The sequence below is a fragment of the Brugia malayi genome, assembly GCF_000002995.4.
Source record: "Brugia malayi strain FR3 genome assembly, contig: Bm_v4_Chr3_scaffold_001, whole genome shotgun sequence".
In the NCBI taxonomy this organism is placed as follows: Eukaryota; Metazoa; Nematoda; class Chromadorea; order Rhabditida; family Onchocercidae; genus Brugia; species Brugia malayi.
This window is the reverse complement of record NW_025062477.1, coordinates 7,345,550-7,364,698: the sequence shown is the minus strand read 5'-3', so window position 1 is coordinate 7,364,698 and position 19,149 is coordinate 7,345,550. Positions and strand designations below refer to the sequence as shown.

General features: G+C 31.1%; 6 protein-coding genes across 8 annotated transcripts; 3 read left to right on the top strand and 3 right to left on the bottom strand.

Annotated features, from left to right (window-relative positions):
• Positions 1-151: 151 nt before the first annotated feature.
• Bm12852 (Uncharacterized protein) lies at positions 152-3,382 on the top strand (the record flags this gene model as incomplete). 2 transcript variants are annotated; one of them, XM_043080283.1, is made up of 8 exons in its annotated part: positions 152-171; positions 384-525; positions 783-930; positions 1,494-1,543; positions 1,821-1,975; positions 2,181-2,336; positions 3,051-3,136; positions 3,375-3,382. In XM_043080283.1, the coding sequence occupies 8 exons, from the start codon at positions 152-154 to the stop codon at positions 3,380-3,382; spliced, it is 765 nt and encodes a 254-aa protein (XP_042936217.1). The 2 variants fall into 2 exon arrangements, with proteins under 2 accessions (XP_042936217.1, XP_042936218.1); XM_043080284.1 differs by lacking the exon at positions 152-171 and having other exon boundaries at positions 487-525.
• A 523-nt stretch (positions 3,383-3,905) lies between these two features.
• On the bottom strand, positions 3,906-5,009 carry Bm12851 (Uncharacterized protein; the record flags this gene model as incomplete). The annotated part of the gene is made up of 3 exons (XM_001901056.1): positions 3,906-4,019; positions 4,412-4,543; positions 4,938-5,009. The coding sequence occupies 3 exons, from the start codon at positions 5,007-5,009 to the stop codon at positions 3,906-3,908; spliced, it is 318 nt and encodes a 105-aa protein (XP_001901091.1).
• A 1,104-nt stretch (positions 5,010-6,113) lies between these two features.
• Bm5858 (Uncharacterized protein) lies at positions 6,114-8,977 on the bottom strand (the record flags this gene model as incomplete). Of its 2 annotated transcripts, none has more annotated exons than XM_043080282.1 (7): positions 6,114-6,224; positions 6,384-6,526; positions 6,624-6,783; positions 7,103-7,203; positions 7,301-7,429; positions 7,834-7,923; positions 8,902-8,977. In XM_043080282.1, 7 exons carry the CDS (start codon positions 8,975-8,977, stop codon positions 6,114-6,116), a joined length of 810 nt encoding a protein of 269 aa, XP_042936216.1. The 2 variants fall into 2 exon arrangements, with proteins under 2 accessions (XP_042936216.1, XP_001901090.2); XM_001901055.2 differs by having other exon boundaries at positions 6,636-6,783.
• A 171-nt stretch (positions 8,978-9,148) lies between these two features.
• On the top strand, positions 9,149-9,772 carry Bm18182 (Uncharacterized protein; the record flags this gene model as incomplete). The annotated part of the gene is made up of 3 exons (XM_001901054.2): positions 9,149-9,295; positions 9,376-9,470; positions 9,571-9,772. The coding sequence occupies 3 exons, from the start codon at positions 9,149-9,151 to the stop codon at positions 9,770-9,772; spliced, it is 444 nt and encodes a 147-aa protein (XP_001901089.2).
• A 733-nt stretch (positions 9,773-10,505) lies between these two features.
• On the top strand, positions 10,506-12,769 carry Bm12850 (Uncharacterized protein; the record flags this gene model as incomplete). The annotated part of the gene is made up of 6 exons (XM_043080281.1): positions 10,506-10,697; positions 11,056-11,268; positions 11,655-11,719; positions 11,854-11,979; positions 12,445-12,597; positions 12,712-12,769. 6 exons carry the CDS (start codon positions 10,506-10,508, stop codon positions 12,767-12,769), a joined length of 807 nt encoding a protein of 268 aa, XP_042936215.1.
• Positions 12,770-15,202: 2,433 nt separating this feature from the next.
• On the bottom strand, positions 15,203-15,683 carry Bm1024 (Uncharacterized protein; the record flags this gene model as incomplete). Its single annotated transcript, XM_043080280.1, has 3 exons — positions 15,203-15,215; positions 15,433-15,521; positions 15,642-15,683. The coding sequence occupies 3 exons, from the start codon at positions 15,681-15,683 to the stop codon at positions 15,203-15,205; spliced, it is 144 nt and encodes a 47-aa protein (XP_042936214.1).
• Between the last annotated feature and the right edge of the window lie 3,466 nt (positions 15,684-19,149).

The window sequence follows — 19,149 nt, the reverse complement described above, 5'->3', positions numbered from 1 at the left end:
TTGCAGTTAGAATTGCACAAATTTGTATTAAAAAATTTTTCCCGAAATATTAATAAAGGAAACGTAAATTCTCATTATTTCTACTTCCTGTTACCTGAAACAGCGGTTTATTATCACAGCACTTTCTATTTTCATTTTACCAAATAAACATATGGCCGTTACAAATAATGGGTTCGACTATGACATTTTCAAAATACCATAAATTTTCATTTTCTTTTAATGAGTCTGAACAAGTTTTTGAAGAAGCCCCAGAAATGCATAATATTCACGGGAACTGTGGAAGAATTTGGTTCTGAGAAATTTGAAAGTGAAATCATTTCTGAAAGGAAAAGAATAATAACATCCCCAAACTTAAACTTATCAGCTAATTAGAATTTTTTTAGGTGGAGTGCCATACTTACATTATCATTGCTAGGCCTTATACCATTTGCTGCACTCTCCTTCTTCATAGCTATCTATTTTGGCAGCATCAGACGAGCCCAAATAATGAAGCAACAAAATGTTATTGTATCACCTGATCAGCAAGTAATGCTTACTTTTTTCAATCCTTTATATGACAAATTCTAGGCATCCTCTCATCTCGAGGATAGTAGAATACTGCTAACATCCTTTCTTCCATTCTGCATACTGCAACATTTATTTATTCGAATAAGGGATTTCAAAAATGCATGTGTGCTTGATTGTTTTTTTCAAAATTTAGAGAAAACTGTGACGGGAAAATTGCATCTTTTAATGATTTTGCTGTAGTGATCGCGAAAAAAGTAAATACGGAATTCTGTCAGATCTGGATAAGGGATGACAAAAAAAAGAAAAGTTCGGTGAGCAATATTCAATCTGCGGATCATAAAAGAACGATCAGCAGAGTAAAACATTGTGATGCTCAAATTGATACTAATCGTACTTTTTCAATAACAGAACTGGGAATTTCTGGTGGGTTTGAATTAGAGCTGTAAATTAAAAATGAATTAGAATTATCTTTAATCTATGGACATCGAGAAATAAAATCCAGAAATCAAATGTTTTAATAACCTGTGACTTGATATGACAATATTCTTTGCATTTCAAACTTTTTTTGGATCAAATTTTCAAAAAATCTAATGATAAGGAAACAAGCTTAAGAACATTACCCATCAACATGTAATATTATATTAGAACATTCTTTTCAAAAGTAATGGATTAGAAATAATACCATTTTTTTCGAAAACGAAACTTCGATTTATTTGTCATAGCAAATAAGTTTTTCAAATGAATTTAAGATGAAATGATCTAAGGTTTCGCAGAAAATAATAATAGTGATGAAGCTTTCAAAGAATAAGAAGTGAAATTAAGCGAATGACGATTACGTTTTCAATCACTAAGTTACGCGAACCAAGTGAACGTCGAAGTAGTCAGTATGATGAAAATTGAATGTATGTGAAATAAACGCCACCCTTTGTTTCAGCATCATGAGAATCACTTTCATCTCCATTAAGTAAAAGATAAGCTAGTTTCAGGTATAAACGAATTTGGAAATACGATTCTAAAAGACACTCGACCTAAGATTGTAAGTGTTACTTTCTATTTGTTATGAAAAATTGTAATTTTAGATTGCTAAAGTTTTGGAGCCTTAACATGGAACTTCTAAAAGTGAGACTAAGTTCAATACTTAATCGGATCATAATATTTATCCTCAAGTGTACACTGCGATATGAGGTAGCATAGTTAAGATTTTTCGAGAAGTTAGATTCTTAAAATCATTAAAACTACTTCACGATAATTATGATTTCTATTTCGATCTTAATTTTTTACCACCTAATGACTGAACTATATAATGCTTATAGAATGATGAAACCGCTGTCAATTCAAATATGCAACTGCAAAGTTCATGCTCTTCAATAATACATCGAGATGCTCCAACAATCTCATCAATAATTGTAGTAGAAGGAGAGAGAACGACAAGAGATACAAGTAGAAACCAATCGTCATATCAAATCACGTACGTCACGCAAGCATTGATGCGTTTAGAGATAATGAAATTAGCGAAGATGTTTTCTTCTATGTTTAAAAATTTCAAAATGAAAATTATTGAACAAACTAATTCCATTTGTACAGACGATTCTTATAATCCTGCTTCAAATTTTGTGCGATTTAAATACAACTAATGCTATCATTTATTATTTCTATTAATTATTATATTTCAGTTCAACACCAATTACTCGAAATCTAATATTAACGCCGAAAACGCCACTAACGTCATCAAGAGATAAGGCAAGTATTCAAAAAATTCTCAATAATTCCTCATGTGAATTCATTGCATCTCATCGAATAACAAAACATACCTCTTTACAGCGAACAAGGTATTTATTATTTTTATTATCATTGTCATTAATCACTGTCCATCTTAAATATGAGATTATAAAGTACTAAAATTTTTCAGTGTTTTCTTCATCCCATGAATTATTCACTTTTCCTTTCATCCAAATAAAATTGGGAAGAATTACACGAGAAGCTTGTCCATGTCACTCACCAAATTTATAATCAAATAGAGGTAGCTAACACTTCCTAGAACTTTCTAGCATTTATTTAGATAAAGAAAATGTGAATAATTATTGGAATAGTGAAAGAATTTAACAATTTTTTTTGGCTCTAGTCTGTTGGGATTGCATCATACTGATAGAATGATCATTCAATGTTGATTAATATTTTTTTAAAGAAAACGCCATGGATTATAATTAAGAATTTTACATGTCCAGGAAAGAGGGAACTAGCATTAATTAGAAAAAAATTTTGTTAGCCGTAGAACATCAGTAGCTGATGAGCAGATTTCGGTAATGAAATGAAAGTTATACTTCAGACTTGGCTAATGCCACCAGATGACAACATTTTGATGAAATGAAGTAGCGATTTTTACACGTCTTTAAAGGAAGACGAAAAAACGTAAGACGTAATAACAATGTCAGGACATGACTGGTTATCAACACATTCACTGAGTCACTTTGACATGAAAACACTCATGATATCATTATCTCTCCCCTTTGTTTCAATGTTAAATTTGATAATAAAATTTCAAGAAATTCGACAGAACAAAACTCTGAATGCATAGAATTTACAATCCCGGAATTCCAGACCGATATATCGAAATCGCTAATAACTGAAGGTTCATAGTTTTCCAGATCGATGCTAATGATTCATCATTACTTGAACTGTAATTGTACTACTTCCAACTATTTGATAATTTACGATTCACAACATATTGTTTTTAGGTTTTGAAGCAAAAGAGCAATTTTTTACTTCTCAATATAATTTAATGCCAATTTAAAACAAATCTACCGAAATGTTTCTGTAAAATAGCTGTGAACATACTGATTTAGTCATGACAAAAATACAAATTTCAGAGTGTTAACAGAGCAGAACGAAAAGCTGACATTCCTTTTCTCATTAAATTGTATTTTATACAGAACAACTAATGGACAATCGTTTATTTGTTCACATGATTCGTTTCAATATTCAAATAAAATGATACATCAAAACGCACATTTCTGATAACACCGAAGTGAAGAAGAAATAAAAAAAAAAAAAAAAAATGAACCTTATTTAAAGAAGATTTCAACAATAAATTAATCACGAATGTTTGCTGTTCCTAAAAGACTTAAAAAGTATATATATATCCTCCTCTCATTACTATTACAGTATAACTAATTCAACCAAAGACTGAAAAAGAGCCACCGTGAGATATAGTTTCACTTGAAAGTTGAAAAAGTATTTGAAGTTAGGTTCAAGCAACGAACAACAACTAAAACCGAAATACGATCGAACAACTTGAAAATGGAAACACCAGATCAATACGGATAGTGGAAGAGATTAAATACGATAAACATTTTCGGAATTTATGCAGTAGGTCTTCGAAACAGTACAGACCGTAAGAATCATTCTCTTCGCCTCGTTTTAACACGTGCCCCACTGCTACTTTCACTTTCATCGATTGTGTTGCTACTTACATCAGATGCACGCTTCCGTTCTGAACGTGCTGATCGATTACTCTGAAAAACATTTTGTTCAGATATAACTAGCTTATTTTATAGTAACTATAATTTGAAGACTGGATCGCGCATCACAAGGATACAGCGAAGAGAAGAAATTTTCAAATTAAAATTTTAATTACTAAATCTCGGTAGCAATTTTTCTCTTAACAATTGTTTGGCACTACGATTACAAAAAAAGATTGCATTGTTTTAAAATGTACTATACGGTAAACTAAACGGGAGATAGTTTTTGTGTATCACTGAAAATAATGGGCATGCATATAACCTTTTAGCGCTTCTCATAGATAACTTTGGTATAACGTCCATAATACAACAACAGAAGAGCTCTCATCATTCGCCTTAATTTTTTGCTGATCAAATATTAAAGCGTCGAAATATGTGAACTTTACCGATGTTGAACAGGTTGGATTATTTCCCCAGTTTGACTGTAAATACCTTAACAAAAGCGGTTTCATATCAAATATTATCCGTTTTTCATCATCTGTTTGTTTAGATATACGAACCACTACCGGCTTTCCATTCTAAAAAAGAGGAAAGAAATCCCGAGCACAAAAAACCTATTCTTACTTCTAAAACTTTTCTTTTAACATCAACTTCTCAAAAGCTTGGCATACAGCTTTATGAACACTAAAATTCAAAATCAAAAAATTCAGTTATCTGATAGATCAAAGGAAAGGATCTTCCTGATTCCTAAAAGATGGACAGTTCCATAGTTGCAATAAGTCACAGAAACAGGTTGAAGGACCGAAAGCGATCTCCACACCATTGCCTAACACCACGATCATTCTGTGGTGCCTTAGTGGATTTCAAACCATATTATGCATATAATATTTAAATTATCTCATCTTTAACGTATATAAATTATTTCATCTTTAAGTTTGCTCCCTACCTGTTAATCGACAAAAATTTAGTTACTTGTTTCAAGAAAGAAGAAAAATTGGCTTTGTCGCGTGATGGTAAATCCTTAAGAAAGTCAGCAATGGACATTTCCTAAAAACTAAAAAATCAACATACTATTTCGATAAACTTATGATAAATAAATATGTAAGTAATAAATTAAATCGAATGTGCAATGAATGCAGTAGAAAACAGTATCCTGCGATCAGTGAGGACTGGAATTCCACTTTTCGTAAAACAAGAAAAATGATAAATATAAAATACAAATCTAACGGTATATAATGAAATGAACTTTCCTAGCATCTCTTCCCCTTGGAAGCTGCCATACTTTTGGCTAGAACTATTTATTTTCTGGAGAATCAAAAATTGCAAGCAGTCATGCTAAGAAACAAAGTCGGAAAGAATTTTACTTCTAATTATTGAAAAGATAATACCAATTATTCATAGAAACATTAAAAAAAAAAATATATTCCAGAGAACAAAACCACATAGAAGTAGCAAATTTACATGAAAATTTATTAATAGCAAGACATACACTGAAACCACACCATGCCAGTGACAAAGCCATAGGTTCACAATAATGATAATTTCTATAAAATACAGAAATGTTATCGACCTACCAACTAGTGATGAGGATATTTTCTTTATCTTAACAGTTACAATAGATACGAGCCATATACTTTGGTTCCAGGTATTAAGCTACAGTACTGCGAAATATCTGAGATAAGTTGTGCCGAAGTCATGTTCCGAAATCAAATTTATGAAAAAGTAGAAAATAAAATTTGAACAAGTAACTTCAACTTTTTTTCCTCACAGATAAGAAATTTAAGAAAACTCATGCTATTAACTACATCAGCTAGTTTCGAGAACTCAACCAATATCTTAAATTAAAGATGTTGGTCTACAATCAAAACTGTACAGTTGATTTGACTATTCTAGAAAAGTCTCAGAAGTCTAAAACGGAAAACTATAACATCTGGTGATAGTGTATTTACGAAGATGTTGAAAGTTTCACATTTTTAATTTATGTAACGCAATAATAGTTCCACTAAAATTCAACTGCACAAGTTGGAAATGTGAAACTCTCAACAACTTACATAGTTTTACCATTTAGATGCAAAACTGTAACAAACAGTGCACAATTCAGCAATCATATTGCATGAAAACTATCCTAAGAACACTATAGAACAACAGTCAAAGGTCATTCACTGTTTCCAACTTAATTCTGCCTTCTTCGCCAGGTTTAAAGGGAGGTAAGCCCCAATACGGGCAAGCTGAACAGCGAAACGCGTCACCAAGACCACACTAAAAGTAAAGCATAAAAATTTAACTTATTGTAATCTTTTAAAACTAGTTATCTTTAGGATAACTGTAATTTCATTAAAATAAAACTAGCTAACATAAATTTTACGAAAGAGAAGTTATTATAGATAAGCTACCATATATAAATAATTAAAAACTGACATTTCCACATGATGATTTGCCAGGTTTCAGTTGTGCAACGACTTTTTCAGATTCCACTATCTCAGCCAAGCCACAAGTACAATTTTTACATGGTCTTCTTTTCTTCAGTTCACCGCAAAAGTTCAGCTTTTCTTCGTGACTTTCTAAAAATCTTATTTCATTAGAAAATACCAAGAAATTAACTACTAATTAGAAGTATTTAAAGGGAGAAAATGATGGAAGGATGATACCGAGGCATACCCCATATTCTACCTTTTATAGGCTTGACATAATCTTCATCTTTTAACAGCGTGTCCTCATCAATCAAGTCATCATCCATCACCTTTATGTTCCAGACATTTGATTTTTTATTTAAATGCGGTAATTTTAAAGGTACTGTGGCACCCACACTGACATTTGGCTGCAAAATACCAATACCATTAGATTAAAATCAATTAGATGTAAAGTGTAAAAAAGTGCTAAATGGAAACGACATATCATTCAGTTATCACATCATAATGAATTGCATATTTGAAAACATGATAACATGCGACATGGTCTAACACTTCTTGCAATATGAGAAAACAGCTCAAAGAATTGCCACAACAGTGTGAAAGGATTCCAGGACATAAAGCACCAACAACAAATAAGAAGAGATTAAATTGCCTGGCAAAAATTCTTTTTGAAAAACGGAGCTTTATGATGAGCTAAATTCTATTTTAAGTAAGTCTAAAGAAAACCTTTTCACAATCATACGCTTTCCATGCGTTATTATTAACTTTCATGACACGCAGAAATCCAGCTAGCTTAACCTCCCGTAAAACTTTTGCTTCATCAACATCTGAAAGTATCCAAGTTAAGAATATTTGGCGAAGAATTACACAAAATAAATGTAATAAAGCTACTGAACCGCGAGCACTTTATAATATTAGACTTACCTCGCACAATTACTCTCACTGCAGAATTAGGCCTCGCTAATAAAAAAGCAGACCGAAGTAAGCGCTCAAGTGCGGGACCAAATGTAACAATGATAACGGCATCATATATTTCCTCTTTGACATCTAATTCTAAAAATATTACTGACAAAAAATGTGCAATTATGTATATAATATGACTAACACAAAATTTTATGGATTTCAGTTTTAATAAAAACTTTTACTGGAATTTTAAAGTGAAAAATTACACTTCCATGAGTTTAGTCTCTCAGGTCTAAACTTACAATAATCCTACCAGAAAACGACATATAAATCAACCATGTTGTGTGTCGTTTTCTGATCAAAAATATTCAACTTCATAGTCTTTTATAGACTTCATTCAGCTGGTTTACTTCATATCATTAAGCATACACAATCCCACAGTTATATGTGAAACATTAATGATGTTTAATAATAGATAACATAGAAAGAAGTTCATAGATTCAAAAGAATGTAAGTGTCAGACAAAGTGGAAAAAAATAAAGCAAATGACAGACCAGTTTGTTTGTCTCTTGGAGTAAGCACAGTTAATTTTTTAAATCGCATCTTCAACTGCTCCATACTCGTACTGAAATTATCGGGTAATTCTGAAATGAAACTACGTGTACAGCATTTAAAGAAGTCAAATGAGTGACTTATTGAGCTAACAATCCTCAAGAGTGCTGCAATTTATAAGATTCACAGTTCTTGATTTGTAATAAAAGCTAAACATATTTTCTCAGACTTCCTCATTTTAAATCATATTCAAGAAATTACACTTCCATCATTACTTAGTAGATACCATACTCATCCTACTTGATTAAGTACTTCAATATTAAAAAAATTTTCTAAATCTTGATCTCTCAGTATGCAAGATATGTGGAGTTGTTTCTTTTACAATTATCTAAAACTAGTTGTATTTTGCAATTAAATGTTCTTCGATAAATTCGAAAGTTGCCACAAAGTTTTGGGAAACGTAGATAAAACCTTAACAAAGTGAAAATATACAACAGTGTATCTTTGATCCACTTCCCTTTGGTTTTCTTTCTATAGCGTTTACATAGCATTCATGTCTCTGTCCAGATACTTGAATAGTGAAAATTTGCTGTTGTGCAGCAATTGTCTAGACACAAACATGAACACATCCCAAATCTTCCTTAAATTTTTGAGGTTTTCTAGTCCTCTATGAACATATATAGTCCCGCATTCCCATAATTTTTCTACACTATATGTAAGTTCTTGTTATTTGATAACCATTGTCGCAAGCTAATGGTGAGGCAAAAAAAAGTCCCGGAAAATTTCAAGTTGGTAAGACTAATTATACTATTCTAGTTTTTATGCCGCGAATGATTGGTATGCATGGATAATAACATAAAATTGAGATGTGCAGCATTCGGTTAACATTTCGAAAAATTGCAGAATAGAGTACAGTTAACTTGTTTCATCGCATAAAGCTTGAATCAACATAAGTGTTAAAACGTTGAAAATGAGTATCCACCCCATCCCCGGCTTAACACGAATAAGTTAAAAGAAAAAGTTTCAATAAAATTTATGATGAACAATAGTTCCAGAGAAAATAAACCAACCTTCCATATTTGCATCTTGTAGGAGCAAAATTTCTGAATTCGAATCAACTGTACTCAAGAAAAAGATCAAATCCATCTGGAGAACATTAACAACTTTGCGATGACAAAAATCAAATCAGTAATTCTAGTAACTGAAATAGACAAAGAACTGATAAGAGAAATTCTTAAGGTATTGGCCATGTAGAGGACTTTATTAGAATTTTTAGCTGTGAGAAAACTGAGAAAATCCAGATTTATTTTATAGGAGATGAAATCTTTACTTTTATCATTGCAGAATAATGGAATTTTCATTTTTCTATTAACTACTCGTGTCAGTGGACTAGGAATCAATCTTACTGCTGCTAATCGAGTGGTAATTTTTGATCCTGACTGGAATCCTTCTACCGATATTCAGGTATACAGTGGTTTCACACGCAGTTCATACATAGAATTAAAAAAAAAAAAAAAAAAAAAATCCAATGAAAAGATTTGAAGGCACGGGAGCGAGCATGGCCTATTGGACAGGAACGTGCTGTTACTATATACAGATTGTTAACCGGTGGCACCATTGAAGAGAAAATTTATCATACGTTCGACATATTTTTTTGCCTTCTTCAGATTCTTTACCCAAAATATATGCAAAATTCAAATCTTCGTCTTTGTTCTACTTTACTCATGGTTTCATTTTAGGCAAATTTTTAAAGTTTTCCTATCAAATCGTACATTGGATGATCCGAGACAAATTGAACTTATTTATTATATTTCTATAAACACAGTACATGTGCAACACACGCACACATCACCGAGTAAAGACGTAAGCAACGCACGGCTTAAGTTCAGTTTACTGGATGTCCCGTATGAGTACAATGGAGGAACTGAGGCGATTCGCTAACTTTGTATTAGATAGTGAGGAAATTTAAGAAGACGCATACTGGAAAGAGAGATTGATGAAGTGAGAATAGCATTAATTAAGAAGAGACGATTGAGAAGAATGTCACGGTTTAAAATATCAAGCACGTATGAAAGAGGGCAGAGAAAAAAGTGATAACTGTTAATTCATATCAGTTATCATTTTCTTCGAAATGAACCTAGTACGGTTAGCTTGGTGACTGGGCTGCTGTAGTATTGGGACTCGGCTATGTTGTACTGATAATTAGCTATTAAATGTTTGAATTAAAAAATAACTAGTATAGGCTTTAGAAACGAGTCAAAACTCAATCTCAGTATTAGGATTAAGTTTCACATTTATTTCATCTGGAATATACGTATTATTCTCTCTGTATTTAAGCACAATTGAAATGTAATAAAAAACGAAACGAATTATTGAAATTAATAGATATGATTGTATGACTAAGTGTTGTTGAATTATCAGTGGTCAATAAGATGAATGATGATAACTGGTTGCTTTAAGAAAAAAAAGTAAAGTGATTCTGTTGAATATATTACCAATGCATCACTGTGCGCTTTATTTTTAATCTGTGATATATGTGACGGTGATAATTCCATTAAGCTTTTATCTTATCATAATTGTTACATCTATAATTGCAAGAAATTTTTTCTGTGCAATATAGGTATTGCATTTTTAAGAAGTGTGTGACGATCAATTTGATGTTTTGTTCTTTCGAATGGACCTCAGTAAACAGGAAAAAGATTATAATAGAAAAAATGAACGGGATTGCTATCGACGAACAACTTTTAGTTTTAATCGTGAAGAAATTGGGGAGGACAGGAAAAATGTGAATGATCTTGCGACACTTGATAGCAGTAATGTTGCTGTATACAGTGCTGCTAAGCTTGAACAAGGCCTACTGCAACAGGCAATTTTTCTCTTTGAGTAATTTCTGATTCGCTTAACTTCATATGATATATAATTATATGAGCGCCAAAATATGAAAAAAATTTTCTTTGTTATACATTGATTACAATAAATTTTAAGAGAAATTACTTTAAAGTAAAATTTTCGTATTCTATTTTTTCTGTCTTTGGAAAGATTTTTCTTAATATTTGCAGCAGTAGATGAATGTACTAAATTAAACAAGTCCCTTTGAAATGAAATAAGTGAGCGAATTAAGCTGATAACATTATTGTTTCTATTCATATAAATTAATACGAGACTTTGCTTATCCTGTGCTATTTCCTTTTATAATAATGTGTATTTTTGCTCTTGATTTCTAGGTTGAAAAGACATTTACTGAAAATGTTGCTGCCTTGGAAACTGGAGTGTCACAGAATGCAAATGCAGAAGGATTACAGAATTTTATAGTTAAAAATTCACAATCTACACTTGTAGAAAATGGTGATATGACTCCTTTTGAAGTGCTTGATAAATCACAAAGAGATACTTCAGAAACTCTGGTGGAAGAACTGAAAGTGGGTAAGAAGCGAAAGGTATAGTTCGTTTCTAAATCTTATTTTTTTATGATTCGCTTAACTTCATATGATATATATATATATATATATATAATTATCTTCATATGATATATAATTATATAATTATCTTCATATGATATATAATTATATGAGCGCCAAAATATGAAAAAAATTTTCTTTGTTATACATTGATTACAATAAATTTTAAGAGAAATTACTTTAAAGTAAAATTTTCGTATTCTATTTTTTCTGTCTTTGGAAAGATTTTTCTTAATATTTGCAGCAGTAGATGAATGTACTAAATTAAACAAGTCCCTTTGAAATGAAATAAGTGAGCGAATGGAAATACGTCGTCTGAAATAGAACCCGTAATAAAAAACAAACGTTCACGAAAAGTAGTAAAGACGAAAAAAATTGACAGGAAAGAACGAGGTGATGCTGACGATGATTACTTTAGGAAAAGAATACGGTACAAAACGAATCAATAACTAATTGACACTTGATGTCTGAGTTTCTTATTCTCAAAGAATTTCTGTGACCAGATATTTTAGAATCTAATAGGTTTTATTTAAATAAATACAGTTTTCCTATTTTTATGTTCAGGACCCATCTTGCTCGACTGGAACTTTCAAAAATTGAAAATGGGGGAAATCAATCAAAGGATAGTGATTTTCACGAATTGAAAAATGGCATAAAAATACTTAAGGATTGTTGGGAAAAGCTCTACAAGTTCGTTTTTCTTGTAAGTAATTTATAAAAGGAGAAATCATTAGTTTAATCTATTTTCAGGAGATTTTGTAGATAACATAGCGGATGTGTAATATTGGTAATGTTCAAATATGAAATACTGCATTAATTCTAGCTAGACTAGAATTTTGTTTAGCATGAAATTTGGAAACGAGGTTATTTGTATACTGGTCATTCATATGAATGCTTAAAATAGAGTAAGAGAATCTACTAAAATTAAAATATACTTTAGAGATTGTTGGTTTTCCTATGTCAAGTGCCAAAGTTCCATCACGCAGTAATTAAGTTTGTCGGATTTATCCTTACTATTATTTGCTAGTTTTGAATAGACAAACATAAAGCAAAGTTATGAAGGAGTTGGTAGGGTGCATAATCAGAATAAAGCAGTAGGTTGTTCGAAGTAGTTCAAGTTTTGAATAAGAGCAACATTGTTTTGAATCATTACAGGTATCATAAAACTGGTGTAAGGTGGTTGAATGAATTGCATAATCAATGTGTTGGTGGCATTTTAGCTAATGAGATGGGTCTTGGAAAAACAATTCAAGTGATTTCATTCCTAAGGGGACTAGCATTTTCATGTTTGGAGGATAGAGGATTCAGGTATCATCAAACTATTATATATTATGGTTCCTTAATATCTGTAGTTTGTTAAGGAAGTATTTGTAGTTTTTTTTTTTTTTTTTCCTGAATCTTTATCAAATTATTTATTTATAGCTTTTCTGGCCTTGGTCCAGTGCTAATTATATGTCCAACAACACTAATAAGGCAGTGATTGAAAGAATTCCGCACATGGTTCCCACTTTGTCGTGTTGCAATTTTACACAGTAATGGTTCTTTCTACGGTCAAAGTGCGCAATTAATTCGGAAAATGGTTGTATCACGAAGGTTTTATTTTCCGCTTAGAAATGGAAATTTAAATAATTTTGGATTTAAAAAATGGTACTGGAGGAATATTGTATTTAATTACATCACTAAAAATAAAACTATTTTAGTTCGAGTTTTAAAGTTGTATTGAATACCACATCGAATGAAAAATATGCTTTCAAGCTACTTAGAGCGATGGTAGTGTTTTGTTAAATTGTTACTAGTTTTAGTTTAAAACAAATAGCATGTTTAAAAATTAGGTAGTCGTCTATTTTTGTCTTGCAGGAAATTTAAGCAATCAAAAAAACTGCAAATAAGAAGTCCAGGTATATCGCCAAGATGCCGTAATTTTCAATATGTAGGGACCTACCCACTGTTCAGTGGAAAGGGTGAAAAGAAAAATGTTTTTTAAAAGATTTATATATGAAAAAACAAACTGATCTGAATGGAAATTATATTTCAAGGAAGGTTATAAATCATAATCTAAATATTTCTAAACAGAAAAAAATAAGTATATTTTACTGAAAAATCCGAAGCAATGATTATCGTAATATTGATCAAGAAGATCAAAAAAAAAAAAAAAATTACCAAAATTAGTGACAATCCATTGATAATCAAGCATCACTTGCCGATAAAAATAAAGGACAGAAGGAAGGGTTGAGGCAATTTATTATGACTATTTATCCACAGAATATAACAACAATACCCTAAAAATAACAAATTCGAAAGATGAATATTACAGAGAATAAGTAAAATGAATGGACTAAAAGTAGCAAAATCGCAGTAAGTTTTGTAAGAGAAAATTATTCTTTGGCTCTGAAGAAACCTTCGCATATAAGCTGGCAAACCAGCGGCTAGAATGAAAATTGATTTCGATTATTCTGCAGATCAAACTATTTTGACTAAACAAACAAGGATTACAAAAACAAAACAAAACAAAACGCGGATGTATTAAATTATAAAATCGACAAATGATATAACCAAAATGATTTTCTACAGAATTGATGAGAAATTTCCGAAGTTCGTTCAAATATAATTATTGATTTCTTAATAGGCTGAAAGTGACTTCACAAAGTTTTCGCAAAGACTACAAAAAATATTTGAAATCAGAACTGTTGAAAAATTTATTTTCTAGTGGACAATGTTTAGAAGTAATAATTACAAAAGAGTGAAGAATTGGAAAACTCAAAAACATCTTACAAACTTTCAACTATACCCTATGCATCTGCTCCATCTTAATTATTATATTTATTACCAACTCCCTGCTTTTTACCAATATCATTACTATCCCACACGCTCTTTTTCATTTGGTCTTTCTTCTGAACAAAGGAAAGTTGTTTGTTCATACCCACGACGTCAACAATATTCAACCGAGCATATAGAACAATGCTTATCACTTATTTAATGCTTTCCATATTTTTCATCCACAGAAAACAAAAGTGTATAATCAAAATTTCTCTGCACGAATGGAATAATAAATTGAAACATAATAAAGCAGCTTTCCTTTCCCTGACAACACCTGTGGAAAGGGATTTTGGAAACAAACCGAATATTTGAAGTCTTCGGATTCGTCTCATTTTCAGCTTGAAGTGATTGTTTTCCAACTGCAAGAAAAAGTGAGCCAAGAAAATTCAGTTAACCATGTTGAGCTGCATCTTCTAGAAATCAATCTCCATGAAATTCAAAATTCATTTGAAAACGTCTTAAAAAATATGTTAACAAATTGGAAAGCAATGTAATGATTTTTCTGTAACGCCAATTTCGAAACGAATGCATTTAGCTTACGAGGGACTGAAACGATCGTAACGGCATGATAATTATTAGTGGACTTGACACCAACATGTTTCAGAATTCTGAATGCAACAGACTCTAATAAGACAGCTTTTTGTTGAGAAAACTAAAATTATTTACTAATCACAATTATGAAGAAGGTAACAACATTATTTAACAAGATATTCATATAATTTGTCACGTGAAAACTCTGTAGAACAGAGTATTTCTGACACTATAAAATCTTCATTACCATACATGGATCAAATTATTTAGTTAGATATACTTTTATATAAATACTCACTCTTTTGCCATACTAATTACGTCTAAAAAACAAAATCCATTATTACGGGTAACGAAATTGAGATGAAAATGAATGTGAACTGTCAATTACAAAAAAAAAAAAAAACAGAAAATTCACCACGAAAGCATTGGGAAATGGATTATGCTCGGTTTTGTTTACTATTTCGCCATCTCTAATTAAGGTATTTTTCCGATTGTCTGGTTCATCATCACCTTGAATTATCGACAGTGATGAAACAATTAAATTGGACTCCACGGGAATACTTTCTTACGCATTTTTCCTTGAAACCGTGCTTTCAAACTAAGTTAAAAAAGTTTCAAGCTAAATTGAAAAAAAAAAAATTGGAATTAAAAACAAAGAACTTTCACTTTATTGGTCGATGAAGTTCTTTACACAACTGCTTACAAATACAATGCCATTTACGTCCGGTCGTTTAGCTCTTTATAATTTAATCAGGCTCAAAAACACAAATTTAATTTCATTGAAAAAAAAGAAACCTTTTAGCAGGTTTCTTCCGCATTTCCAACACACTTTCTAAGGGAGTAGAATTGGCTCGCAAAGTAGTGATTCTTAGTTTCGCCACCGCCTAAATTTCGACAAATCTTATTTTAATAACTGTGTTAGCTTTTGATTTTATATTAATAATGAATAGCCGCCAAATTAAATGAATAAATGCAATTGTTCGATAAGCAGTAATTTAAACTACTTTCTCGAGGCTTGCGCAAACATCTGTATGCAAATGTACCATCACTGAGACACAGTAATCAAATCCTTCGATTACTGTTTAAGGAATTAGTGACATACCAATTCAGCTTTCATCGAATTCAATGCAGTGCTGAAGAGTTAAATAAATTGAAAGATGCAAACCATGAAATCTGTGTTTGGCATTTAACATCTCAAATATATTCATCTAGATAATCCACCGACATTAAAAATGGTAGCTCTATTGCGTAATGCTAAAACCAACGAGATATGCCTTATATAATTTAGGGTAGATGAGAAAATTCCTTTCTTTTGACATACTAAATAATAAAAAACAATTAGCACATGTATGAGAGAAGAGAATTAAGAAGTGGAACTGGAAATTTACAGATTAATTAATAAATCCGCAGTAAGACAATGTCCTAGAAATAAGACATAAAATTATTTTATTCTCAAAGAAAAATATATTTTCTATAAAACAGTGTACATGATCAATTACATAAATATTATGTTTTTATAGAATTCAAAAGAAAATTTAGAGAAAAAACAAACTTTTTATCGTCCTGCAATTATTTTAAATTGGTTATGCATGATGGACATTATCCCGTTTCGCCAATTTTCCATTGCATTCTGTATAAGATTAATCCATTAACAAATAACAATCCATGCAAAAATTACGCATGTTTCGAGGGAAGAACTTCAAAAAACGTGGGGAATTCTATAAAAAAAATTTTATCCATCTTAAGTCAAAAAAACTTTCAACTTTCTAAGGAAAAGCCAATAGAATCTGTATTTGGAACCCAAGCGACCCAAGCGCACAACTTACTCATTTTTCAAACTCGCTTCCCAGCTTTTGCACTTTTTCAATTGCAAAATACCAATGAAGCATTTGTATTCTTTATTTCAAACTCGAAATCAATTATTTTTGCAAAAGTTCTGCAAATCAATTATTAGAACAAGTTCTCAATAATCAAATTTATTTATTGCAATCAAAGCACTACAAGCTAATAGAAAAGCACGCCATAACTTAAAATTAAATGCTGAAATGAAACGTAGTCGTTTTAATTAAAATATGTAATATAACACATCAATTTGTGCTAACCAATGTTTTCCGATTTCAATTTAATATGTCGGCTCCTTTCAAGTTCTATTTGATTAGTCATATCATACAGCTCTGCGCTTTGTGCCTGATAAATATAGAAAATGAAGAAGATAAAGACCCGTTAAGAAACCGAATATTGATAATTGCGGGATACCGGTCCACTATCAGCTGGAACCGGTCTGAAAATTAACAGCTTTATTGATTTCATTTTAATCTCGAAATACTGCTATGGTTTTTGTCTTCATACATAACTGCTCACAACCGACATATTTAGTAGGAGTATCTTGGTACCAAAAATGAAACCGCATGAGTCTGCACTAAAAGATCATTTGAAAACATCCATATTTAAATCATGAAATTGCAACCAATTCATTCACTCACCTCATAAGAACACATATTTGACCGTTATTCCCTGAATACATCCTGTTATTTTGCGATTCTCAGCTGAAGTAACTTGTATAATTACTATAAAAGACAAGCTTAAAGCTGTAATATCTACTATTGTTATCGTTATCAGTACTTGATAAATTTGCACTTATGAAATTAGATCTGAAAAGGCACGTAACTGAAACATTGTCAGTGCTTTTTGAAATAAACTTTTTATTCAGTTATGCTTATTATGAATCCAAAATTTCATGTGTTCGACTTCATAATACTTATTGGAACATAGTAGCAAAAGCAGCTGGTTGTGGAGAGCAGTATAAGCTTAATGAACATTTCAAACATCACTGAAATACAGACAAATACTACCTTTACATCCCAGAGAATAGTTCGAAATGATGATCATATCTTGTTAATTCTTATCGGTACGTTATTTCATTGTCACCATTGCTATCGCCATCATTATAACTGTTCGTTATCATCATTATGATTAAACGTGCCTTACATAGCTTTAACAGATATTTTTAAAGGGAAGAATTATAAATGAAAAACTAAAATCTATGAATTAGTGAGCTTTTTAAGTGATACCAGTGTAACTATAGAACTGAAATAGCAACTAAATTATTAAATTGAGAACTTCATTACACGTAAAATTAAGAGAGTAAGTGCCTCATGCCATGCAGATAATTGACTACAAAATTAATTCAAGTTTAAACTTATGGAATGATAAAATGATAAATCTCGTTTAAGAGAAATAATTCAAGCAAACAAAATGTACCACATACACCTTTCAAGCTAATAAGTATAAAACATCTGACAATTAAACCACTAATGTTAATTGATTCAATACCTAATCAGATAAAACATAATAATTCTGTCACCGCATCTGAAGAGAACAGCAGAGAGCTGCACCGACTGTTCACATTTAACGAGCCGCTGGGCAGGAGGCAAATGAACGTTGTCGACTAGCGATCGCGATTGGCGGTCGAATTGGCTATTCGTTGCCCTTTTTGTGCTTGGATTTTCTTGTGAATGTTTCATTGCAGTTGTTATTGATTATGTAGTATACACTGCTGTGGCCAGCCAGTTTCAATCCTGAAATTTAATTAATTGGTTAACATCCGCTAATTTTAATCAGTCGATATTTAATTAGCTAATTGATGCTTCAAATCTTTAATCTTAGCTATTAATGTCAGTAGTATGAAAGGGTGCTACGAATAATGTTACTCTCACCAAGGTCTCCAAGGTTGAAATGCGACAGTTGTTCCTAGTTATTAATTTTAATTATTTATTTTTTAATTAATTTGATATCTTTAATCTTCAACTTTTCATTATTCTGTTGTAAATTATCAGTTATCCTTAAAATAACATCGCTTAAGAGAATGCAACATTTATGTTGTCTACGTATCCATGTGTGATGGCTTGATTTAGAATTTTGGAACCTAATTGCTCGATCCAAAGATTCAGGCTCCTTAATCATATGTGCGCTTTACTCTATTAGAGTTAATCATTGCAATTCTATTCTTGTTATTCTTCATCTCTCTTCTCATAATGTTTAAATTTCTTGATATTTCTTTAGTACTCTTATTGACTTTTTTCGTATAACTTTCCATTTTCAAATATCAAGTTTTGGTCTTTCCTGATTTTTCCGTGTTATCTTTCCTTATTTCGATTATTTGACTATATCAGTTAGTTTGATTCAAATGTGTATCTTTCACTTTCAGACATACTACTAAATTTTATTTAATCGTTAACTTTTTTATATTTGTAGTTGGTAATCGAGATTTCCACTGATATGGTAGTCCTACGTTTGTGAAATCTTTAATTATTTTGATTACTTTATTTAATTGTTAACTTTCTTCACTTGACTTCTTCCATCCATTAATATTTATAGGGTTTTTTGTACCTACGATAAGATGATCACTGATTTTCTCATATATTGACATAACTAATGCTTATTACCAATTTTCAACTCTTATTTTCATAAATTGTATCTTTGTTAAGTCTTGTGTTTATTAAACTTCAGCTA